This window comes from Schistocerca gregaria, chromosome 3 (genome assembly GCF_023897955.1).
Source record: "Schistocerca gregaria isolate iqSchGreg1 chromosome 3, iqSchGreg1.2, whole genome shotgun sequence".
Lineage (NCBI taxonomy): Eukaryota > Metazoa > Arthropoda > Insecta > Orthoptera > Acrididae > Schistocerca > Schistocerca gregaria.
In genome coordinates, this window is record NC_064922.1 from 654,659,262 (window position 1) to 654,686,925 (window position 27,664).

At 36.3% G+C, this 27,664-nt stretch overlaps 1 protein-coding gene across 6 annotated transcripts in view; it reads right to left on the reverse strand.

Moving 5' to 3' along the window:
• Nucleotides 1–11,699: 11,699 nt before the first annotated feature.
• The window catches only part of LOC126354616 (mushroom body large-type Kenyon cell-specific protein 1), a 146,025-nt gene continuing 130,060 nt past the window's right edge, over nt 11,700–27,664 (reverse strand). For all 6 annotated transcript variants that reach the window (XM_050004380.1, XM_050004381.1, XM_050004378.1 and 3 more), the window contains exons 3-4: nt 26,593–27,110; nt 11,700–20,851 (exon numbers count right to left, since the gene is read on the reverse strand). In XM_050004380.1, coding sequence (XP_049860337.1) covers nt 18,271–20,851; nt 26,593–27,110 — 3,099 coding nt within the window. In that variant the 3' untranslated portion in view covers nt 11,700–18,270. The remainder of the gene's footprint in view (nt 20,852–26,592; nt 27,111–27,664) is intronic.

The following is a 27,664-nucleotide window of genomic DNA, read 5'->3' on the forward strand; positions in this document are numbered from 1 at the left end:
GCAAGTCCTGATATCTGGGTGCTACTCACCATTGCTCCCTGATGATATTGGCCATGTCTGAGGGAGCCGTCTCTATATAACAGCGTCATCTGTTGCAGACTGGCTGTGAGCTTCGGCCTCGCCGGGATCTCTCCCCCGGACCCTCCTCGAGCCCAAACTCTCCTCATCGATACAGCCCACTGACGTTGCCCAAGATCAGTGCCACTGACTGTCAGTCATTTAGAACCAAGTAGCACGTATTCAAGTTCAAGTGACTGTTGTGTTGTTTTCTGTTCAGTGTAAATATAGTTGATTTATTTCTTGCTATCCAGGGAACGTTATTTGGCATGGTCCTCTCAGATACAACACAAACCTTTGCAGCGAGGGTGGGATTCTGTCGCATTAGTGGCTGTCAGATGTGTGTATGTGCTTGCCCAGGGTAACTGATCATCATGGTTCACTACTTGTGACGGTTCCCAATTCTTTTTTCTCTCACCATGTAAGTATATCTGATCAGTACTGCTTCATCAGTTTCAACTGTATTGTGCAGTTGCTACTACTACAGCCCATGCAACAGAACAATGAACTTCAACACAGGCACATCACTGCAAGTGATATCTTCAACATCACTGTCAGCCGAGACCCTCAGCACTTTGCTGACATCCAACTGATGCACCAACAGCTGGCCGAGCCTGTCAGTTCTCTGTCAGAGTCCCACTGGTCTGTCGCTTCCAGCTGAGCCCATCTACACCCTGCTGATGTCACAATGAGCATGACCTCTCATTGGGCATCGGCATGTGCCAGTACTACTGTCAGCTCAGCAGTTCCAGGGTGCTTGCTCCAGGTGGCAGCCGCTTCATGTTCAAGACAGATCTGCAGTTTCTTGTAAGAAAAAAGGGATATAGCTGCCCCCTAGGATCCACCAGCATGCGCCAGCATGTTTTGTGGGCTGCTTCCTGTGCAAGTTGCTGGTGATATCAATGCAGAGATGCAGGGTAAACAGTATGACCACAACCGTAAGTACACCATGTTTGTTGTCAACTGCATCTCCTGCAGCTCCCATAGTGAAACATGGCTCCAGCTTTGCTGATACAGGCACTGAAGTTAGCGGTGTCATCGTGGTGTAATTATGTATCAATATAGTGTTGCTGACAACAATCCCAAAAAGTATGCATCTTGCACTTTAGTGAATCGTCAAATTCTTGCAAAATAAGAATAGTCAATTCAGTGGTATTACTCATACTTATTATCAGCAAGTAATTCTTTCATCATGTATTTCTTCAAATTGGTTTCGTATCCTTAACATATAACTTCACAGAATAGAGATGAAAGACAACTTAACCGAGTGGAGCTATAAACAAAACACCACAAAACAGTCTGCCTCCCATGGCATCAACTTATGACCAAAGACTATAATACATCAGAGATAATTTTCAGAGAAGTTACATTGATCTACACTGTGACATTAATATTGTACACCAGAAAAGCAGATATTCATGCATTATTGTAAAATACAATTTGTATTAAATTTAATAATTATTTCTATCCAATTTAGTTTAAGTTAAATGTAAAGATACCTGGATGACTAGTTTTTCAGAGTGAAGATATTTTTGTAGATGAAACATTCAGAATATTTTCATAGCTGTCCAAAAGGATAAACAGAAATATGTACAAATACAAAAAATCCAGCTCCCCAGTAAACAACCAGAACTACACAAAAAATGACAAAAAATAGTATTGGATGGTTCATTAACAGTGACATCGGCATTGACAGAACCAATTTGGTAAAGAGAAAATTACCCTTGCATTGTTGTAGCATGCACTGATTATCATTTTGCAGATCACGTACCCCCCAGTCTCAAGGAAGTATTCTTTCACTGGGTAATTACAAAGGACGTCCTATAAAGGATGCCACCTGGCTGACCAAAGCCAGTTCACACCAGAGGTTTCTCCAGGCCATAGCGCCAACTGCAATTGCCATTACCTTAATTGGAACTCCTGTTACCCAGCACTGTCACATGCTCAGAGTTGCGTCCAAGCCCTTACTCTGTGTGCTGTCTGAGTGCTCCATATCAGCCACTAACATCTTCACTCTGAGCCATATCTCAAGTCTTCACTCCATGCCTTGTTAAAGTTTTCTATAGCAGCCACTGATGCCTTCACTCCAAATCGTGTCCGAGCTGTTGCTACATGTCTTGTCTCCACAAGATCCCAAAATTAGCCACTTCCACTGCCCATTTGTGCGCTACTCACCATCATTCTCTGATTACGTTGGCTGCATTATCTGCCTTTCCAAGGCAGCCATCTCTCCACTGCAGCCACCTCTACCTCTGACTGTCTACAAGCTTCTGCCTCATCAAGACGTCTCTCCTGGACCATCCTCGAGTGCTACTGCTCTCCACCTAAACGGCCACACTGAGATAGCACTTTTAAGAAGTGTTGGAGCACAATATCAATGACAATCAGTGGTCTGGAACCAAATAGTGTATATTCAAGTCCAAATGATTGTTTTATTGAATCCCATTGAGTGTAGATGAAGTTCATTTATTTCTTGCTACCTGGAGCACATTATTTTGAGTGCCATTTCTCAGCCATGGCATGAAAGATTCAATACAGAGTTTGTGGCTGAGTAAACTCCTTTTTTAATTATAATACATTGTACATCATGTCAACAAAACAATTGTGTCCTCTAGTGCAGTGAATGACAGGTGATGCCAATTTACAAGGATAGCAGAAGTAATTTATAAAGTACCATTCAGTGTCGTTGGAAATCATTTGCTGTAGAATCTTTGAACATATTCTGAGCTCAAATGTAATGAGCTATCCTGAACAAAATGAGCTACTCAATGCCAATGAACACGGATTCTGGGAACATCAGTCATACAGACCCCAACTCCATTATGCCTCCATAACAATGGATGAAGACAATCAGGTAGATACATACTTGTTCTTGAATTCAGAAAAAACATTTGACTCAGTACAACACCAATGTTTATGAAAGGAAGTGTGATAATATGTGATGTTAAATGAAATTTGTGAGTCACTTGAGGATTGTTCTTAGGGAGGATGCAGCATGTTTTCTTGCATAGAGAACCATTGACAGACCTTAGATAAACTTTTTGTGTGCCCTTGGTGTGGTGGAACCTTTGTTCCTATTTTAGTATACTAATGACCTGACAGACAATATAGTATGGTACTAGTTATAACATTGGACATGTAGATGATTCACAATTCCTCATTCAGATCTTAATAAGGTTTCATTGTAATGCAAAGGTTGATTATCTTGTTTCAAATGTTAATAAATGCACAATAACACACTTCACAAAATGCAGAAAATTGCAGCCACTCAACTGCCACAAAAACCTAGTTGTATCATTTTGTAAGAATATGAAGTGGGATGATCACTTAGGCTCAGTCATGTAAAATACCATACGTGGTAATGTAAATCAAACAGGAGTAACAGCTCATACTGAACATATACATAAAAGGGCAACATGAATTGTAACCACTTTATTTGAGCCATTGGGAAACATCAATGAGATGCTGAAAGCCTGAACTGGCTGTAAAGGGATTAAGTCATAAACGAGTCTTTGAACCAGCACAAGACCACCACGATGAAGCCAGGGCTCCATTAAGTTGATCACATACAGTGGATGGGACTGCATCATCAATGACTTCACAACACTAGGGTGAACCTGGCAATGCAGCACCAGTCACCCAGTAGTAGAATGCACTGCCACCAGCCAGAGGCCATCGTTTCTGGGGAGACGCCATCATATTCTCTGCACCGCCCACTAATGACTGCAATCGAGGCTTAATCAAAAACTCATTGTAACAATCGCTGGGCCTTCTTCAGATGCCCAACATCCTCCTTCAGCAGAGAATCCTAGCTCGCATTAAGCTTGAAACTCCAGCAATCCCACAAAAGTCTATTTACCATATATTTACCAAGTTTCAAAAACTGCATTAAGCAAGGTGTCTAGAAACGTACTACATCATCCTACATATAGTTTTCACAGGAACAACAGATAAGATTAGATTAATTACATTGTGCACAGATGCATTTAAGCAGTCATTTTTCCCATACTCTATGGAGAAAGGGAAAGAAGAGATACAATGGAAAGTACCTTTTTCCAGGCATTTCACAGTGGTCTGGTAGATGTAGATATAAATGTTGCAACACAGGTACATCTACAGAAGAATTGTAAACTGAAGTAAATGAGTGAAAATGTGTTCCCAGTTATGCCAATATGTGGTCATAAAAATGTTGAAAAAGCTTCCCTTGTAGTGTAATGTGTATGATAGCCGGAATCATGAAATATTTCCTGGCTGGATAAATGAGATACTGAGCACTTATTATGTCATAATTCCTGACTGTTACAGTTTCAAGCTGCCGGTAATATGTTTTCTAAGCTGCATGTGTGCAGAAGAAAACGAATTTGATAACCTTGAAAACACCAAGGTGCTTCATTCATTCACAGTGATTTTGCTGACCTTCGTGGACAAGAAATCTTTGGGCATCCACTGAGAATTCTTCCTCAGATGTACATATAAGTCTGTATAATATGTTAAGTGGTCAGTGTGTGTCTTTGAAAGATACCATTAGGATGAACTTGCAAACTGCAGGGGTGATGTTTATGTTCTTGTCCATCCATCTAGATTTAAGTTTTCCTTGATCTCATTAAATGAGTTAAGAAAATACAAAGACAGTTCCTTTGAATCAGAAATGGCCAGTTTCTCCCTTGTGTCCTAACCGATGCTCACCTCTAATGACCTAATCATCGATTGGAGGCTGAACCCTAATCAGTCCTCTTTCCTTCCATTCTGAATGGGAAGCTTCTGGTTTGGATGAGGCTGTCAGCTGGGACTCAGAGGAGTTTTGGTACAGATTAGAAGCCCTATGGGGCTCAGCGGAGAATAGAAGTTGTTGCAAAGAAGTTGAATTTAGTGAGTTTCAAATAAAAGATGCAGATGGTTGTCTGTACTTGAAAACATGCAAAAAGTAGTAAATGTTCAGTGTGTAATTGCAGCTGGAAGAAAGGAAGGGGTTTTAAACTTGGATTATTAAAGCAATTATGATGTGATCTGGAGTCTGAGAGGAAAGGTGTGCAATTTAGTCCGAGAAATCGTGTGCAGGGACTGCATCTCAGTGTATCACTCAGTGCAAATATGACTGTACATAGGAAAAGGTACAGTATCATTAATTAAGAAATAATGTTTGAATTAAAGTGAAGGCATGTTAAGTTCTTAAAGAATGCCTGTAGTTGTTAGGTTTATGGATTTAATTAGCTACTGGACTTGCTAAGTGGCAATGGAAGATCGAAATGGCTCAGGGATCACCGTTTCTACACAGACAGACCTGTGCTTAACGCACAATTCTGCCAGGGATTTTTAACTAGTGGAATAGCTGAAACAGTGCTCATGCAGCCTTCTGAATAATAATGAAGCTCTATTTGAAGAGGTAATAACAGTTCCAGTTTTGAAATCAAACTAGGACAGCATTGTGGTAATCCTATACTGCTCCACCCACTAATACACTAAGCATGGGCTGAAGTAGAGGTATGTGCTTCACAGGACAGAAGATATCCTTTAAATGAAATATAATAATGAGAACAAGGTGAAACTTGAAATAAAATTAAGGAATCTGCAAAGATAATGTACCTATGTAGCAGTTTACAATTAATGGTCATATCCCGTCAGTCCATTAGACACTGAAGAGAGATTTTGATCTTAATGCAAATCCTGGTGGTCAGGATCTTTATGCTACAATTTGCCTACAGCAGCCAAATAGTGAGGATTAAAATTTCTTCCAAAATCAGAGTTCAATCCATCTTACTTCTTGAAATGAGTGCCAAAAGTATGTGTCAGTAACCTCAGCTAAAGTGGTGGGTCAAAAAAAGCAAATAGTATTACTTTGTTTGAGACTAAGTATTTGTAGTAGAAAGGAGGAGGTGAGCAAAAGACTGTTGTGGGTATTTTTGCTGCATAAATTAACAACAGTTGTGGTCCAATGCTGTATATTATTTTAGTTTGGCACTGTGTCACATATCTGAAGAGAGATAACAAGTGCAAGTGGATCTCATATGAAGGAAATCCCAATTATTGTGGAGCCATAAATTTACTATCTGTAAGGCACTGTGCAGTTCTGAGATAGGCCAATAGTCACTCAGGTTTCTATTAATCAGAAATATGTCAATATAAGCAGAGACTAGAACTCTTTTCTGTGGATGTACTACATGCTAGTAAACAGTAGATTCAATTCTAATTAACCTGTATCTGATCCTTGATGAGAGTGGAAATGTTAGAATTCAAGTTCATGATAAATTTCCTTACATCAGCTATTATATGTGCATGCTTCTGCCAAGAGAACAATGGGTATGACTCCTTGAAATCATTTGCCAACAAATTTAATAATAACTTTCTTGGAGTGGCAGTAAACTAAGCACTTACTAATTAACAACTAAATGCAAATGCATTAGCTTTATTCCCACAGACATTGCATACATTACTAATGAAAATTAGTTTTTTAGAGTATGTTAGGGATTTTAAAAAAATTATGTCACTAAAAACCAGTAACTGTTCTGAGTGGGATAGTGTTTGCGGTATGTTATTAGTTATTAAAATATTCTGCTGACATCTATAGGACTATCAGTTTTCTAAATAGTCAGTGACCCAAACAGATTCTCTGACACATTTAATTTTTTTTGTGTTTCTTATCAAATGACAAAAATCACAATCTAGTCACACAGATAGCCAGTTCCAAGTATAAAACATACCCATCTTCAGATCGAATGTGCAGCTAATTTTTCTTATCATAGGGCCTACTCAAACTATGCTTTCAAACAATGGAAAATCCAGGATGGAATGTAACAATACCAGAGAAGGAAAATTGCTACTTGCCATATAGTGGAGATGCTGAGTCGCGATAGGCACAATAAAAAGATTCACACAATTAAAGCTTTCGGCCGTTAAGGCCTTTGTCAGCAGTAGACACACATACACACATGCACACACACACACACACACACACATACATAAGCACACCCACCCACACACACAACTTGCACACACATCTGCAGTCTCAGAGAGCTGAGACCAAACTGTGAACAGCAGCATCAGTGCATGATAGGAGTGGTGACTGGAAGGGGGTAAGGAGGAGGCTGGGGCAGGGAGGGTGAGGGATAGTATGGCGGGAGTGGCGGACAGTCAAGTGTTGCAGTTTGGATGGAGGGCAGGAGAGAATGTGCGGAGTACCATCCGTCAGTGTGCTGAGCTGCAGAAGTTTATAATGTTTGAGAAAATTGAGTCATGTACCAACTGTATGACATGATCTGTCATTTGATTCTTGAGTGCAAAAAACTTGGCAGCAGCAGAAGTTTAAAGTCAGATTTTTGAATTTTATGTTGGTAATGCTATGAATGGTAGTAAAGTTCAAAAGTATGTGCAAATTTTCAACAATGGGCAGATTAATGTCATGATGAGCCACACTCTGGTAGATCTCTTTTGACTGCTGAAGATTTGGTATGTAGCGTAAACAACAAAATTGAAGACAACCAACAATTTACAATTTCAAAGTTATCAAGTGAATTCCCACAGGTTTTGAGGGCAGTTTTTATACCATTGTTTTAGAGAATCTGAAACATAAAAACTGTGTTTCTGTTTCAGTGGATTCTGAGACTGCTTTCTGATTATCACAAAACAAATTACTGGACTGTGCTTCGTTTTTTTGACTCGGTACAATCAGGATAGAATTCAATTTTTGGAGCACACCATTACAAGAGATGAGACCTCAGTGTTTCACATGACTTCTGAGTCCATTTAAAGGTTCTACGGAAGGGCGACACACGAAGTCAATGACCAGAGAGAATGCCAACCAAACAACTTCAGCATGAAACATAATGGCATCTGTCTTTTGTAATGGACAGGTATGTTATGTGAAGGAATACAACAATCATTTCTGATGCATACTTGGTGGCAGTGAGAACTCTGGTGTGCTGTATGGAATAAGCAGCCTGACCTAGTGTCCTCTGGTGAGATACTGATCATTGACAATACAAGGCCACATGTTTCTGCATAAACACAAGTTCTAGTCACATGTTTTGGATAGTAACAACTCAGCCAGACCTTGCACCCAGTGATTTTTGCTGTTTCGGTACTCAAAGGAGACTGTTGGTGACCAACTACTCAACGAGAGTGAAGCAGTGAAAATTGCAGTCACAGCTTGGATTTCTCCAAAGGCAGCAGATTTCCTTCACATTACAAATCAAAAAATTATGCAGCGATATAAATGTTTGAACAACAATGGAACTTCCATAGAAAAGTTGATAAAAGTATGAAGAATGTGGACAATAATATATTTTAACGATTTTTAGTGTTTTTCTTCTTATTAAAAAGCATGCCTTGTAATTCACAGGAGTAAACAAAACTATGCAGAAATGTCTTTAAGAAAACTTGACAATATGCAGTAAAAGTTTGAGAAGAGAAGAAATTGAAGTATGGAGAAAACTGAAACAAACAGTTTTACAATTATTTGAAAATTTATTTAAAAGTTTGATCTATCTGAAATACAGACAATTAATAATGAAAAGAACATTCTGCAAAACTACATGACAAGAAAAAAGCATTGGAGCCTACAAACAGTAATGCTCCAGTACAAACTGTTACAGTTGTAAGCAAAGGAACAGACAAAGAACTTACAAAAATACTTCCAGAATTGCTATCGAGGAAGATAATTCCTCAATCTGAAAAAATTCTTCAATTGCGATGTTTCACAAGTAAGGAGAGAAAAAACTATAGAGTTATCAGCCTCATCTATGTAATGTATAAAGTATTACCAAAAATTGTTGTCAATTGAAAGTCATGAAAAACATTATAAATGTTTTTTTCTTGGATCTTCTGATACTCAACAGAAATATACTAACAGCACTTGAGGAACAGAATATTTCTTCAGCCTACATTAGTATACAGACGAATATATAAATCACTGCTTCAGCCTCCATTAATTGCATCCACGAGTCTTGTCAACTGAGAAAGCTATTAAATTGTGATACAGAGTTGTTGACCTGTACTTAAGGAGACAAAATGGCTAGTACTGACAGTAGCTCCCAAAAGACGACAAATACAGAGATTGTAATGTAATAGAAGCAGGGTAGCTAACATAAGAAAACCTACAGGAGTTTCATGGATGTGTATTTTAGAAGACCATAATGAATGAAAAGATACTGTCCATGCCTTTATCCAGCAGTGGATGTCAAATGGCTGATATAAAAATGATGAAATGTAACCAAATGTCGCAAAATGTTGCTGTATATAATTAAAATGTTTTCTGCAGTGAAAGAATGTGAGGACTAGGGAGGAAAAATGCATTTTATCTCACTTGGGATTCCAACTGTCTGCCCCAGAAGAGTTAATGTAAAACCTTTACTAATTTTTGTCAAACACACTTAATGTACCCCAGTTTAAGCAGCACTGAACTTGCATGAAAGAAGATGTAAATTGTAAGACACATCAAACAAGTGGCTGCCTAAGCACAACCATGAGACTAGATGAATCTAGGAGGAGGTACCACACACAACACCAAATTAGAAAAATAAATGGCGGTGACTGATCCTAACTCAATTTTTTTTTTATTGCTTATCATATTCAATCTACATTTTAGTGTGGACTCAAATTTTTTATTGCTTATCATATTCAATCTACATTTTAGTGTGGCTGATTTGTAATTTCACAGCTGCTAATTTTTCAAACATATTGTGACATTGTGAAGTAGTGTAAGATGCAAATAACTGTTTAATTTATGAAATAAAAGTACTCAACTCCAAACCCCACTTGTCACTGCGCAACAGAAAATTGTAAATCCTTACAGATGAAGAAGGTACATCATCTGTATATAATTTATGTTGAATCTCTAGAATATTATTGTAGCTATTAGACTTTTATCAAGCATCAGAAAGCCTGACTTTATATGATAAGCAGGAGTAATTAAATAATATAGTAGTTCACCCCGGCGAGTAAAAACTGGAGGCTTTACTAAAATCAAGCTCACCATGCACATTTTTTTTGTTTTTTAAATATTTGTAAGACATTGCTCTGCAGTAGTTTGTTGTTCATAATGCAGATATCAGACAAGTCCCGTGGTTTAATCCTATGATCTTTTCTGGCACGTAACTCGTACTTTCATCTCTAGAATTCTGGAGTAGAAATATTTAGTGTACATTACTAATGCAGTTATATAGTGGTATGTATTCCATGTTAGAACTGTAGATTGCCCTCTACCTACCTAGTTGAGGCCATTTGTCATTCAAAGAAGAGAAGAGAAGTGCTCTCTCTCTCTCTCTCTCTCTCTCTCTCTCTCTCTCTCTATCACACACACACACACACACACACACACACACACAGAGAGAGAGAGAGAGAGAGAGAGAGAGGGGGGGGGGAGAGAGAGAGAGAGAGAGAGAGAGAGAGAGAGAGAGAGAGAGAGAGAGAGAGAGTATACTTATCCATATTTCTAGAAGACTGAACCTCAAAGGGTGTGCTAAAGGATATTTTACTAACTATTTCATACAGAAAAAATAATGACAATTCTTTGACAGTAATAAATACTGATTTACTCCAAATTTGCAATATAAATATACAATATGTTTTAGTCTCTGAAAATAACACTTCCCACTGACATTATTCAAACAGCATTTTTGGTCTTCTGTAACACCAATGAATGGCAACTTATCATTTCTTATGACAAACACTTGGCATAAATGAAGTTCAATATTTATTTGACAAATATTTATATAGATTTCACAAGGCAAGCAGAACAACCTATTAACTTCTCTACATCACACCAAATACACTTTACCACTTATTTTGCTCATAAAAATCAGTTGAATCATTACTTTCAGATCAGTTGGTAAAAAAGTAAACAAAATGTAGGAAATGCATATTGAGAATACTGTGCACACATAGAAAACAGTATGGAAACACCATCTGCAAGTGAGACATATTGTCAAATATGGATTCTTGACACACTAATAGCAAAATGTGAAACAGATAGAAGTTACATTCTTGGAAAGTGTTAAGTTACAATCTACAAATATCAGGAAATGTGTATGTTCACTGTGAGTACTGTTTAAATTAAGCCGCAACATGTAGTAATAACATTATATAATTCACGTCTTAATTTTGGTCCCATAAATGGAAACATTTACTTTGGAGGAAAGACATATAACACAGACTTTGTTGCAATTTTTTCTATAACAGTTCAAAAAACAAATGCAATTAAGGGAATTTACCAGCCATCAAAAGCTAAGCTGTGTACAGGTACACATAATTTCTACTGCTCAGGTAACACAGTGTAAGTTTTACCAAGCAGAACTGAAATACAGAAAACTGTAATCAAGAAGTCCATCTGTAACACAGTACATCACAGAAAAGAATTACTGGCATAACAATCAGTCTTAAAACAGTTTGAAATATCTTTCACATTAAAATGTCATGTCATGGCATGTCAATCAAATCTCTTACTTTTTTCTTTTTCAAGAAACAACTGATTCTTATCACTGAATCTGAAAACAGTGCAATACATGTATCATTACAGTTATTGGCAGCAATGCAATTAGGGCCAATGTGATAAATCAATCACGAAAACAGAGTCAGAAACATGTGATACATAATCTCTTGTTTTATGTTAAAAATCACATAAGTTTTATGAAAGTTTCAACATGTAAGAGAGAGAGAGAGAGAGAGAGAGAGAGAGAGAGAGAGAGAGAGAGAGAATCATACTTTCTCTGGATTCTAGAAAGCAGATTCACATTTTTCCCTAAGAGAGATGCATTTACCACAAGAATAAGTTTAAAGAACAGTTTTGTTTCGCTTTACATTATGGCCTATAATTTGCAACTTTTATGTTGAAAGCCAATGTGCTTAAAGTGTTTTATTGCATTTCTATGTAAAATTATACAGATGCCACATACTTGTCTTGTTTAATGTTTTCTTCACATATTTAACTGTGTTGTTAGTCTGTCATAGGTCTTCAAAATACATTAACTTTGAATTAAAGGCAATGATAAAAGAGAGTATAGGCAGTTGGAGATGTGCACTGTTCATTCTATCAGATACTTTTAAAATTATTCGTTGTGTCTAGGATGACATTGGGAATGTACACCATATTGGTCTCTCACACACATCATTTCTTTCCCCCATAGAACTGTATTAAGCTTGTCTCAAAAGATTCACATGGCAGAAGTTGTGACATAATACATTGATTAGCTTACATAACCTCAGTCAAATCTTGTAAGGCTTAATATTGTAAGGATGACAAATGCATTGTTACTGCAAATTCACAGAATAGTCACTACCAATATCAATTTTGGAGGAAGGACAACAGTCTGACCAGCACTGTGTATCACTGATAATTTTAAGAGGGCATATAGAGTAGTGGACATTGGTTGGGGTTTTGTATGAGTTTTACATTAAGGATACTGTAAGCTGCAAAGAACATCATCCTGCAAAGTGGAAGAGCACTGTATTTGAAAACACAGAAAGACACAGGTGGAAGAAAAAGCAACAAAACTTGAGACATTTTGAGAATAATGTCTATGCTGAACAATGTGCAGGGTTATTTTTATTTTAGATGTATCATCCAGATTTCTTTTGCGAATGAGTATATTTCAGTTTGCTGGAACACAACAGTCAGATTAATCATACAATATTATCATCTATTTATGAGGCTGAAACAAGTTAGGTATGTATGGCATTACAGTACATTCAGTGAAGTTGCACGATGGAATCACACAGAAATTTATCTTGCAGATAATGTAAGCAAGAGTGATTTACATCTCACTAATTCTGTAGAGTGATGATTCTGTAACCCTCCCCCCTCAGTAAATGTGCAGAGCTGTCTGGAGAAAATTGTGACTAGACATCCAAAGAGAAGTCCCTGCTCCCTGCTCAATGTTTTACACTATCAATACCTCAAAAATGCAAGACCTGTTTCTGAATGTTCAGCTACATATTAAGTACGAACCCTTCCCAAAGTAAAACTCTTTACACACAACCTTATTTCATTTGCAAAACCTGCTTTACAGACATTTTTACATCAGTATAATGCTCATGTATCATGTTACAGTCGAATGTAAATTACATCAACTTCTTCGTCTTTTTGCTTTCACCAGAGGTCTTACTTTAAAATTGCAAGGTGAAGGGAATTTGCTTACTAACAAATATTTTTATAGAGCAATACATTTGTATAGTTAAATTTACTGTCTGTTTTCCAGTGCTCTTTGTCATAGACAAGCAACAGTACACCACTGTATTATAAGTACTGTTGGTGCCTTTCACTTTTACACTTATCTAGTATTCAGCAGTGGTAGTGTTTTAATAAGAGTGTAATTACAACAATCAGTTTGTGATCATTGACACTTCACTTCTCTTCATCTAGAGGTTTCCTGTAGTTATTACATCCTAAATTTAAGCAGCACTCAAATTTTTTAATTAAATTTGATGGCTTGCTGCTAGTATGCACAAATTTAACAAATAAATAATTTGGTGTGATTGTTTGTGTTCATTTGAGTGTGAAGTTTTCTTTTTCCAAAATAACATAACATAAGCATCAACTACTGTGTTCACTGAAATTCTGTAACATTTACTGATAATGAATGACATGTATTTTGAATTAAAAATAATTTAAATTTTTTCTGTATGATGTACAACTAGCCAAGAAATGAACATAATACTTACATATATTAACTAACAAGTACTATGTTTTGAATGTGATGCAACCACTGTCCGCTAATGACACCTTTCATAAATTTATAGGAAATAGAGCCACAGGTAGCAGTCATACTGGACAACTGTAAGGTGGAATTTTTATTTAAATACTTCTTTTATATGAAAACTTGTGTTCTAATAACCCTTGTTTATCATTGCTTTAATCCACCACATCAGTGTGAGAGGACAGTTTATGAGTATTCATGAAATTGTAAAGCCTAACTTTTTCTCAAAAGATTGGAATAGTATACAAACAACACAGTTAATTCACACAGCATCATAAAATATCAGATGGGTAATTGTACTGAAAGTTTACGTGCAACAAAATATGTGCACTGATAACATTTATTTAATTTTGTTCACATTGAACAAATCATATGTAAGTGAAATAACTATAATTAATGCACATGAATTACATAAAACATCTCCAAAGAATAGCAGAAGGAAGTTTAAAAACAGTTTTTAAACCATAAGATGCAAATATGTGGCTGTTGTACTTTTCATAAAACAATGTTTCTTGTACATAATGTAATGTTGCACTCAGTACATGTATGACTTGATTTTAATGCAGTATTGATACATTTGATTAGGTACCAGGTTTTGAATGTTGCTGATTGGGAAATAATTTTCAAAACAACTGTTGAAATAAAAATATAATTTTGTGTGTGTGTGTGTGTAGAAATAACATATGAGAGCAAACAGTTCCTAAAATCTAACACTAAAACAGAACTAGTCCCAACAGCAGCTAATTGCTTACATACTCTTACTGTAAACTGTAGTAATATCTGTGTACATACTAATAAAATATTACAATAATAGCAGTAGTAAAATGACACATGATCATATGGAAATTTGTGGTACTGTTGGAGCTGCTGTTCTGGATATTACAGTAATTCTCTGTACAAAATTCAACAAATGTGTAAGCATTGTCATTCAAGACAATACATTGTATGTCCATTACCATAACAGGAAAAATGTCACAAACACATACAGCACACAATAATGGATGCTTAGTTAAATGCAGACAATATGAATGTACATATATACAGCTGAATATGGTGAACTCAGGTAGTAAAACTACAAAGTGAACAGTTGCTTTCCTGTGGTATTACCTGTCTACTGTATGATACATAAGTGAAATACAAGCATTTTATCCCTCACAGCGAGTAAGGGAAAGGCATGTATAAAAATCAGTCACATTTTACAGAAACTACATATGTATAACCATTAAATTTATATAGAGTATTCTGGTGCATGCTAACTTCACAGAGGCAGGTAGCAGCACTGAGTATGTGGGGAGCAGACCTTTAGCATGTGTGCATTAACAGATTGCTTAAAAGTGCCACAAATATATTAAATACCTATTGAACCTCAGTGTTGAACAGATACATGATTCCATGCATTGATAACTTTACTTAACAACATAGTGTTTGCACCATTTGTAAAAATTTGTACAGAGTTAAACAAAACAAAGACAATGCAATTTTAAAATAACTAACATGACTTCTAGGGGAGGCATTAACAATGAAGTGCTTTCTGTTTGGATTTTTCATACACATAATCTTTCTGAGAGGGGGAGTGTCACTGAAACTTCTCTCAAGAAGCCTGCCAGTATTACAATTACCATGTATCAATTTCAGTGTACTTGGAATGTACATATGGAAAATATTCCAAAATATTCCACAAATATATTTCTATATATCACAGCCGTACACAATTTTTCTACAATGATTTCTTTTCTTCTTCAGTTAAAACAAATACATCAGCAGACCGCAGGTATGTCATAGCTGCTGTTGAACTCCTACCACTGTACTTAATGCGTTCCAAAATTTTCTGACTTTATTTAAGTTACAGAAAGAATTTCAGTGAGTAAACAAAAATTTATGTCTGCACATCACACAAAATGGTAAAAATAATTTCTTCTTCTTAAATAATAACTTTTGACAACTTTTGTTTGTGTATATTATGATAATAAAATATATTAATGTTTCACGCAAACATTTTTTGTGTCATTCATTTAAATTCTAAATATATTTTTGGGAAAAATATCACAATAGCAACACAAAAAGTTAAAAAGAAAAATTTCTGTACACCATATTCATGAAAAATTATATGTATATATATATATTTATATATATTTGTGTATAACAAAATCAAACTTAAACAGTTCTTGGCATTGCACTATAGGCTGCAACTTCACTTTCTCTTTTAATCATTCACACAAAATTACAGCGAGAATAAGTTCACCTTACACATACACACATATATTAAAAAATCATCTGGAACATTTCTAGAATGCTCATCAGCATATTTATAATATTCATTTACTATAATAAAGCTTAATGGGAAGCTCAGCTTCCATCTGATATATTATTACTTTGAAACATACAGAACATCATGCTGATGAAAATTCATTTAATTGTCTCTTTTTATCTTCACGGCACTTTTTCTTCATTACTGGTTTGAGATCACATCACATTCAATTTAGGGGAAAATTTTCTGGTACATGTTCAGCTGGAATGTACGCATTCTGCTTCTCCAATAAAAGCTTGTGAAGTAATTTTTTTTCCTATGGAATGTAAGACTACTGAAAATCATTCCCCAAAAATGTGGTTACAGATCTGGACTAAGGGCTTGGTGTCCTGTCACCAACATGCTCCTCTGTGCTAGGCATTAAAGGAATTGACAACTCTAACATTTACACACTGAAAATATAAATATTGTCAAAATGGAAAAACTCAGACTATTAAACACACTGGAAAAAGTTTGTCTGTAACTGTGCCAGACATTCACCAACTGCAAACAGTAAAATTGGAAGCAAAGCAAGAACAAGATGTCATCCTGATGGATGACAACAATGTATATGCTCAAACTTATGTAAGGACATGAAATACATTTACCTAGTTCCCGAAGTAAATGCAACATGAAGTTCATGCTTACTTAATGTATCCAAAACATGTGACTGGTGTACTTATGATTTCACCCTGTATTTAAAAAAATCTTATCAACTGTCCACTATCCTGTGACAAATATCCCACTGATTAACGCAGAATGGTTATACAAGAAATGACCTGTGGCCGAATTCCAATTGCTTAACACTGTCACTGATTACATCCCTCACATTTGTTTCATCATTTCTGCCTCCACTTACTTTATAATTTAATGCCATATACTCAAACATGTATAAATTGTAAATATATATGTATGGTACAATGTGTATAAGTTCATACCATCTCTAATTGCACTTCAATTATCAAACAAAATTCATGTTTCTTTTATCAATATATAAACTAGTCTAGTATATATATAAGATATTGATAGAGAAAATATACATTCAAAATTTGGCTTCATCACAGACAAGTAAAATTCTTGGAGAGCCCCAAGACATCTTTAAAAAATTTTTCCTAAATATTTAAATTTCTGAACATCAAAGCACCTGTCTGAAGGATAAGACAGATACCAGGATCATCTGTTATCAACAGTATAAGCACAGACAGAAGACACACTGGTTACATACAGTGATACAAGCAAAATGACAATGCACGCAATGACAGAAAAATTGTTGGAGCAAATGACTCAAGAGCACATCACAGAATTTACAACAGTGAAAGTGATATTTTAAGTACCCAGCACACCAGACTATGACTATAATTTCATTTGTTTGAGGAAAAAGGTATTAAAAAGGGAACTGACCATCACGTGTCTGTACCGTACCAATAATCTTACATTTGCTGTTGTGAAAATAATGGGACACTTGGAATTGTGAAAATCGAAATGACAACAAATATGACAGAATAATGAAATAATTCTGAGTGACATAAAACAATGATGATAGAAAAGGAAGTATGAATGCACTGACATTACTAACACTAGCACATTAATTTTTTTCTAACCAACATTCAGTGTAAATAATGAAAAATATAAAGAATTTGACAATAGTTACATGAGACTTTGAAGATTCTTTGGACAAATGGGAATGAATTTTAATTGCTCTGATAAATATCTTGGGAAAACTCCAGAACATTTTGGTTATATTAAAATATATATATATGTATATATACGTTTAAAAAGTCTCCACAAATTTATACACCTACATTTTTAAATAAGTTACATTCAGATTACCAATTCTACCTACTGTAAAAGAAGGACAAATAATTGATGAAATCTGATAAATATAAGGGCATGTGTTCCACATTAGCTTTGGCAACATTTGGATTGTCGACCTCACAGTAGCAGGAAAAGTAGTCGCACATCAGTATGTTGAAGAAAGAATGTTATGAAATGCCAGTGACACACTCAGGGCAGATAATATTAAGTTTTCAAATACCTCACATTTAAAAATTGAATTCTTTTGCTTCCCTAAAATAAAGAAGAAATACAGTCAGTATCATTAGTGTTAAACACCTACAAAATCAGTACAGCAAGGTGATTAAAATAAGATACACCTTAACAATATACATAATAAAATCTCTTGCATTCACATTAAATTTTTGACATGTTATGAAATAGTAGCTAAGAAATGCATCAGTCTCTCTATGAGTTGACCGTCATTGATTTGGTATCCTCAGTTTGTTCTGAATCCTCGTTGCCTTCTTCTTTAGGGAGTAAGTCTTTGGCAGCTTCAATATCACCAAGTATTTTTACAGTTTTACTATCACAGGCACTTTCTTCAGTTGGATTATGAACATGTTCTTTATGGAATTCACTTGAATCTTTAGTAAATAATTCAGAACTATCTTCAGTTGATGACACACAGTGCACCCCTGACAGTGGCAAAACACTGTCCTTGCTATGTTTTTCATCTGGAACTGAAGTAACATGTTCACTATCTATTCTACAGTCATGTTCTGGCAGGCCACTGGATGAATTTGATAGACAAACTACAGGCTCTGCAGGAGAAGCAGATTCTAAGGGCTGTTCCGGGATGACACTTTCTTGCTTTACAGGTTCTTCATCTGAGCTATTTACACTAGTACTGCAATCTTTCATACTAAAAGGTGTCGGAGCTTTGGGCAGAGGAGTGACACAACTGTTACGACAAAGCTGGTCAATGAGTGCTTTGTTAGACATTTTTCCGCTATTTCCCACACCTGTACTGCCTTCTTTGGGTGAGGATGATGGCAAACCCATCTCAAGACTTGAACGAATTATTCCATCAAGAAAATTACCATTAGCTCCTGTTCCATCATACAAAGATGCTGCCATCTCTCGTGCAGTCTTCCCAAGAGGAGGAACTACTGAAGAGGGGCTCGTTCGTGGTGCAGTCCTAGTTTCATCTTGTAGCCTGTGTATCATTTGTGGTGCAAAGAAATGTTCAGGATTTGGAGGAAAGCTACCAGTAGGAGTGGTAAAATCTGGAACTGGTAAGGCATGAAATGGACCAGGCCAAAATGGAAAGGCTGTTGTAACATTAGCATATGCGGCAAGAGATAAACTGGGATCAAACAAGGGTGGTATTTTCAGACCATTTGGTGCACCAGGTAATGGAGCAGGTGAATTAAAGGCAGTCTTGGGAGGTTTAGGCAAAGTTTTAAGTTTATCATTTGCCAGTGCTGATGAGGTTGTTGCTGTACTCCTTGGAATTGAAGTCCCAGATTCATCTTTCCTTTTAACTTCATCAGACTGTTGTTGCTTGGGCTCCCTCTTCCGAGGTCTCATCAAATGTCTTTCTTTCACCTTGTATTCTAATGTTGAATGTGGAACACCATAATATGATCCTGCCCGATGGACACTCATTTCACCCCTCTGCACTGCTCTAACAGCTTCTACCAAACTATCACGATCATAATTACGGTATTTTCCACGTTTTGGCCGGGTTCCTTTGCCAGTAGAATTTGATGAAGTTTTTCCACCTGCAGAGGATGTCTTGTTTTTATCATCAACATTAGTGTTGTTATTGTTATTGTGTTTTATAGTGCACGATGTGATATTTGTATTTAATGGAGGAGTAAAACGACCTCTCTTAAATGGGGGTTGTTCATCTGCTGATAATAAGAGCTTCTGTGACATTGGAAGATCAGTTGGTTGAAACTTCTGACTAATGCTTTTGGCTATAACATCACGTAAACTGACCCCAATCCCTTTTCCTACAAGGTTAGACGCTGGTGGTGAACAAGACTCATTACTATTGTTACTGCTGCTGTTCAATACATGACTAGATTCCTGGCCAGGAAATGCAGGAACTCCAACAGTCTGGAATGGAATTTCACTAGAAGGCAAACTTCCACTTCCTGGAGTAGCCACACCATTTTTCGTAGTTGGTTTAAAGGACGGAATTCTCAGTATCACATTTGGTGGTGTGGCAACTCTAGAAGTGGAAGCTGTTGCATCTGTGTCAGATGATTCATCTGCTTCCCCAACTTTTGTTGTAGCTTTCACAGGGTCTGTTTGAGATGATGCAGATGGAACTCTCGGTGGCCCAGCACTGTTGTCGCTATCACCTAACTTCTGTATCTCATCACCTGAAGCACCATTCAATGTTATATTTGTATTTGCTTCCAAATTATTGGCACTACCTAGCTTCTTTATCTGCTGTTGCTGCTCCTCTGCCATCATGCGACGGACAAGTTCGGGGAGAAGAGGGGAAGTAAATTTTGGGAGTGTACCTCCGCTTTCAGCATGGCAAGGATCTTGAGCACTTCCAGCTATCAGAAGCTGGGAGATGTAAGGTCCCAATGCACTCTGTTCTAGACCATGCCAAAGTTCACTAGATTGTGGAAACACTGGGGAAGATGCTGACTCACTTGCTTCACGATTGTGTCCTGCAGAAACTTCCTCCAGAAGAACTCTAAGAGCATCCCCATCTAGCACAGATAATCGCAGAAGATCGTCAACAGAAAGAAGAGGACGACTTAAAGCACGTTCAACTTCCTTCTCATCCTCAGCGCCAGACAGGTCTCTTTCCTCTACTGTAGGAACCACTAAGTGTGCGTCACGTTCACGCTCCATAGCCAACTTGTACACTTTGTTCCGAAGTGTGGAGCGTGGTATACCATAAATAACAGCTGCACGCCGAGTTCCTAATTTTCCACTCTGGATATCTCTCAGAGCAGCTTGAAGCTCTTCTTCTGTGTATGTCCTTCGACCTGCCACTGCACTCATTCTTGGTTTCGCCCTGTATTAAAAATAACAATAACATGTATCAGTTATGATCTGTATTTGAATTACAGCAATAATTTTACTATCAAAATTTATGAGTCAGTTGTATGATATTCTTTTACTGCTAGATATTAAAGCCATGAGATTATTCTCATGATGAGTGCAGTAGGTATAGTCCTACTACAAACCTCTTATTCACAACAGAACTAGCCATGTATATAGTTTTCAATCAGAAACTAATTAGCTTGATATATGCATCCTGGGACTTCAGTGTCAATAACACAATAAAACAGACTATAACAGCACTGTTCAATCTGTCAACAGCTACACTATTTAAAGGGCCACAAATAATAGCAACTAACTGCACAGCAATAAACACATGAGTTATACTATGTCTTTAGCTATACATTGTTGCACTCATTTACTGTCTCCTAACATCATCTGCCCTCAGCCTCACAACAGTTGGGTCCCTCTAATACTGGGATGTGAGTGACATACTCTTTATTTTCATTCTTTCCAAACCTATTCCACTTTTGCCCCTGAGGAAGGAATTATAGCTCCAAAGTTAAGTTACTTTCTTGTACTAGTAATTTTGTCTCCTGAAGATAAGTGATAGTCAGTCGTTCTGTCTTACTACACTATAAAATAGTATGTGGCCCCCAAAGGAATTTTTTTTAGCAAAAACAAAATGAAGTGTTGTGCCTTGAACATTGAATGATTTATTATTTTTTCCTATCCACAATCAAGAGAGAAAACTATACTACATAGTTTTCGGAAACACTATAAAAATGATTTATGTTACTGAGTAGTTGAGTCAAATCAACTTCAATGTGAGGAAAGTGTCTACTGCTTGATAAAATGTATAAGTGCCTCTTCAATTTGGAACTGTTAAACAACTGTGTCTTGTAGAGGACATACCAAAAGTATGCATGAAATACATATTTTTACTATTTATATAGACAATGGTTTAATGTAATAAAAGTTTTGAAGTGATGTTACAGATAAAATCCCGTTGGAAATGCTGTATAAGATTGTAGCAGAAATGATAATAGAAAAAAGCTGAAAAGCTAATTTTTTGTCTTATTAAATATATTTACTTAGTAAATAAATGAACTCAAAAGAATAACAGTATTGTAACAAGAAGTGTAGGCCAAGTGTAAAGATGGTCTACAGCTTCTACATTTTCACACAAAACCACATATTTAAATTTATTTTATTAAAGAAAAAATGGAATCCTTCTTAACATTTAAATTATTTGAGTATAAGTGCAAATGTATTTGTGGACAAATTAAACATGTCTAAATTAAGACAGAAAAAACACTATCTGAAAGATATTAATCATATCATTCTTCTTGCATACTGACTACAGCACTACCTTATATCCATGCAAGAAATGAAAAGTAGCAATAAATATAGAAAATCAAATCGTAATAATAGTAATGGGGCAGAGTGGCTGACCAACAGGCATACTTGTCTTCAGGAAGCATAATTCCAGTGTTGCTGTTTGACATATCTAAAGGGGAAAAAAACTGATCCTCGTTGTGAGGACTACTTGATCCTTCCTCAGGAAAGAAATAATATTTCTGACAACTTGGGCTAGTTGCATCTGTCAGCAGTACTTGAATTTTGACTCTTGAAGGTAAAAGTAGTTGCCAGCCATTCTGTCTTGTAATTTGAGAGATTTCAAAAGTGAATTTGCTTTTTGATACAACTATTATTAATAAATGCACAGTGATACCTCAAGTAAAGAATACACTTTAGTGCTGATAGCTACACCATGAACAGTCAGCTGAAGACCTGCCAATAATACTGATACAGACAAGTAAATGTATACACTTTTGTGCTGGTCAAGAGAAAAGTACATTCGTCAGAAATGTTAGAGGACCATAGAATCAGAAATGATAGAAGATCATGGAAATTTTTACTCAAAATACACTCTCAGTATAATTTCCAGAATGGTGGAAATTTGTGAGACAACAATGAGAATGGTACATACATCACATCAACTGCCAAGTACAAGAACAGTAGTAGTCATAAAAACTATATTAATCTTATGTTTAGTAACGGAAGGAAAAATACATCAACAGCCTCCATGGCACTTGCAAATCTAAACAAACTCATTGTATTTCCCCTTACAGTGTCAAATTCTGATAAAAATGGTCATGATACATAGATGGAAGGTAAAAGCCAAATGAGTTGCTGAACACAAAAAATAAGGAACGTGCACAAGGATGACGACAACAAAAGCTCTGCTTTCCAGAAAGCAATAACACATACAATGTCTATTAATAACAATGGTGACTAACTGACAGTCTTCTTCATAATAGTCACCACAGCCACAAATTTAGTAAATGGATGCTGCATATTTCCATCTTGGCTTTATTTATTTAGATTATTTCTTCATTCCACATTTGGTTTTGGATTTCTAGCTTGTTATTGAAGGTTGATGAATTGTGAATCAAAATGAACAAAAGCATATCATGTGAATATGCTGCCATTTCCACATATGGCACATTTTCCTAGCTAAAAGCTTGATAATGGCTTAAAAACCTGGAACTAACTGCGGAATGAAGAAAATAAATACAGCATACGTGGAAAAATCACATCTTCATTTTATACTGAGTACGGTTCTACAGATAGTTGAGCCACAATAATTTGAAATTTTACATGTTGTCCATCCAGGAATTTTAATTGTTGCTATAATTTGAAATAAAGAAAGTCAGGAAAGCAAACACTGCATGAGCTTGCTGTTATGAAAGATTTAAATAATCAGGAAATTTCATATTGCTGTAGTTATTCATAGTTATGATTCACATTTTTAACTGCATGACTTACAGATGCATCTAATGCAGTATCTGAAACCTTATAATATTTATTGTATCAACAGGGAAATTCACTTGAAAACTCTAATATTACAACACAATAGTTTTTTCTTCAAAGTGAGAAAAATAATTAGCAGTAATGAATGTCACAAAAGCTGAAATTCTAAACAGGTCGTCTTTTGAAAGAATGTTAGGAAGTCTGGGAATTTTCCGTCAGAAAGTACATCACTGCATGGACAGAAAGAAAAAGTATACAGTGAAAGAGTCAAGAAATATTGGGAAGACTTTAAATCAGGAAAAAGGCAGAACAAAGAGGCAGTTTACTTTATGCAGTCCACAGTTGACTGAAATCAATGAAAGAACAAGAAGATAAGGAAATAGGATGGCTGGCGAGGGATCCTGCTTACCTTCAGGATGAGAAATTGCGAGTACTGTCTTATGAGAAATAAAAGTACAGTAAACTAGTGTAGCTTTTGGACAGTTTTATATATATACTGGCCATACACCTTACAATCTTGATCACGACATCGAATCAGAAAAGCTAGCCCTGTAATTGTACCACTCACAAATTACAGAGCTGGTATTCAAATGACACAAACAATGTCAAGAATGTATGAAAGTGCAGTCCTTATAGTATGTCAGTATGTGTAACAAAGGAAACATTGTGTGATACCTTTGCTTATAAAATATTTGTAGCCATTTTGCATATATTACCAAAGAAAGCAATTGTCATTAGTTCCTTAGTATACATTTTTTTTCAGATGATCAGTAGAATATCTAAATATGTGTAAAACATGCTGTCTTTATGGTGACCGATCACTAATTAAGGATACGTTACTATATTTGTTCTGTTGTACTCAGAAGAGACTCTTCAGCCCTAAGATATTTTGAGTGATTTGAGCACAGAACACGAACAATTTGACCAGTGTTTGAAGGCACTCCATATATCTTTTCTCTGTGACTGTGACTTCAGATTTTAAACTGAAATTGTTAATAGCAGTACACCTATATGCTGCCACTGCCGCAATAAGTTACATACAAAATTCCACCTGGACAAAGGGGTTTGAGCTTAGAAGTTGCAGTGTTGTGGATTAGAATGATTAGGAACAAATGTTATCTGATCCCTGGAAATGTATTTAATTCATTTGCTTTTGACTGTTATGGGATTTAAAGTAAAATAATACATGACCCAATTCTGAGAAACCAAATGAAGATAATATAAAATACAAATGGGGCAAATGAAAAAATTTTCTGAGGGCAAATAATACTAATAAAAATTTGAGTTTGGAAATTTGAGGAAAACTGAAATGTGTCACAGTGATCGAAACCATAAAACATATTAGTATAAGTGAATTAGTTTTATTTCACGGCTGGGAGAATTAATGGGGAAGGAACATACTACGAAATGCAAATTTCACCTTTACAAAATGAACCAATAATTGAAAAAGAAGAACAGCAGTGTTATTGGGCAATATGCTTGATTTTATCTAGCTGAAATTATGTATAATCACATCATATTTTAGGAAATGTTGATTACTTGCCAAAACTTAACAATGGAGGGAGAATTGTAAATATCTGTTCATATTTTACTGGGGTGGATGAGGAACAGCAAAGTATATCAATGTTTTTTTCTTTTTTTATGTTTTGTCTCATTTAGCTGAAAGGGAGATCAATTAAAGCTCTTGGTCACATAAAACTGTACGGCACAGTTAACTGATTGAAGACAGGAGACAAATACCTACAGGCTTGATATGGAAGTATTTTCCAGTTTGTATATTTGATTCCTTTTTTTAACGTGACAAACAGCAACATCTACTGTTCATGAACAAATGTATTATCCCCTATTTTTCTTCTTAATTTCTTCTGTTGCTGTGGGGCTTACTACAATTTTAGATCATTTACTGTTTACTTCTACAGACATTTTCTGAGCATTAAGAGAACCAGACTGGTGACAGTATCATTTTCTTCATTTACATCACTACCACTGTCATCATGGAACTACTGTTGCTCAGGTTGCCACAGAACATTTCCACTGTCATAACCTAAACACCAGGCTAAAAAACTGCTGCATTTAGTTAATACTAAACACAGTATTAGCACCATCGCATGAGCTACTAATTTGTTGCACAGAACTGATAGTAAATATCTATTCCAGGAATTCAGATAGTTTCATAAGCAGTGGCCACTTTAGTTCTGGCCACTTCCATAAACTCCTGTAGCACAGAGTTCCCAGCTAAATACAAACTTAAATTCCTATACTCACACTTTGAGTTTGTTAATCTCAAAAAGGCCCCTTGGAGTAACTGATGAAATTTACTTTCAGAATGGCATACTGTTCTCACTAAAACAAGGCAAATGTATCAACAAAAAATGCAAACACACACAGCAAACCTGTTATTTCACAACTTTCTACGTCTTTATCTATATTCTTATGAAGAAACTACTTCAAAGGTTCTAAAAACTGCAATGGACCCTTCTAGCTACAGTCATTTATCCTGCAAGTATGTCTTCCTTTTCCTTTTCTCCTCAGATTTAACACGACATTCAAACCATAGGCAGATAACTGCTAAATTTGTTGTGATTTTGACACTATGCTACCTTGATTTTTTTTTAACTTTGTAAAGAATGAAAATGAATTCAAGTAACATACAAGTTACTGCTAAATTTGTTCAGTACAATATTAGTCCTAAGCCTTATAACTAATCTGAATGGCAAAACTGAAATGGACCACCATATTATTACTCTTTTATTGTAAATCCAACCAAATGTTCTCATATCCTCTGATTGACTCTGCAGCGGAAAGGTGAATGCAGAACTACATAATATACACTATTCCGATAAGATCACAGACCTTAGAATTATAACAATATTAACAAGTTATGAAAGTGTCAGACAACTGTAGAAGTATTTTTAACATACGGATAAGTGCACTTACTTGAATATCTGCTTGCTGTCCAAACTCAAAGTTGCCAATCCCAAAGGCTGAGGCACGGGTGAGGTGCTGGGTGCAGATGCTTCTTCCTTGGCTTTGGCACTCAAGTCCAAAGGCTGCTCACTCGCCGCAGCTGACGGCACCGACAGCGGTGTAGATGCAGGGAGGGATACGACGACGGGTGGAGTTTCCGGTTCAGTCTTTCCTTCCGATCGAACATTTGGAGCAGGTGCCGTCGGTGACAGGTACCACGGAGGGAAGAGTCCCGCAGGTGTCCGATGGCGTGCTACTGTGGGGTAGAGAGAGAGGCCTGCTGGAGGGGTGGTTGCCATTGCGGAGTGCCCCTGTGCGGGTCCCGGGCTGTAGGTCGGGACAGCTGCGAGTGACGCGGCCAGCGACGTGACCGGTTCGAGTGTTGTCATCGCCAGCCTGGGAGGGGAACTGTCTGCTGCTACTGTCGACTGAGTTTCGTGAAAACTGCTGTGGCTGTTGGAACTACTGCAGCTGTCTGACTGTGGACTCTGTTATTGAAATGCACAGGTTTCTACATTAGCATTATGTTTTGATGATTTTTTTTACACAGCCTAGTTTCATAAAAATATTGATAAATATTTTTTAAAGAATAACCATTATCCTAGTAACATTTGTCACCCATTGCCAACCAGTTGACATTTGAACAGAACCAAAAAGTATACAACAAACATCATTTTTAACACACACTGCCTATGCACAAAATGCCTTGAAGGTAGTGAGTATATGCTTTGTCTAAAGGTATCTTCATCCTCTGTGGACATATTATTAACATGCACTTGTCACTACCTTAAGCATTTGCACCAGTATTGGTTCATCTATTATTCTCATTGATGAAAACACAAAATTGTAGAAATATGTAATAAAACCTATTTTTGTACATACACTTCAAATCAAAACTCATAAAAAAACGATTTTGCGTAAGATACCTGTTACTAAAATTACAATAATTAGGACTAATTACAGAAAACGTAATTTTGGTAAGGTACCATAAGTTACACAAAAAAAACTTGAGTGGGGTGGCATATTCGCCCTGACCCATAGC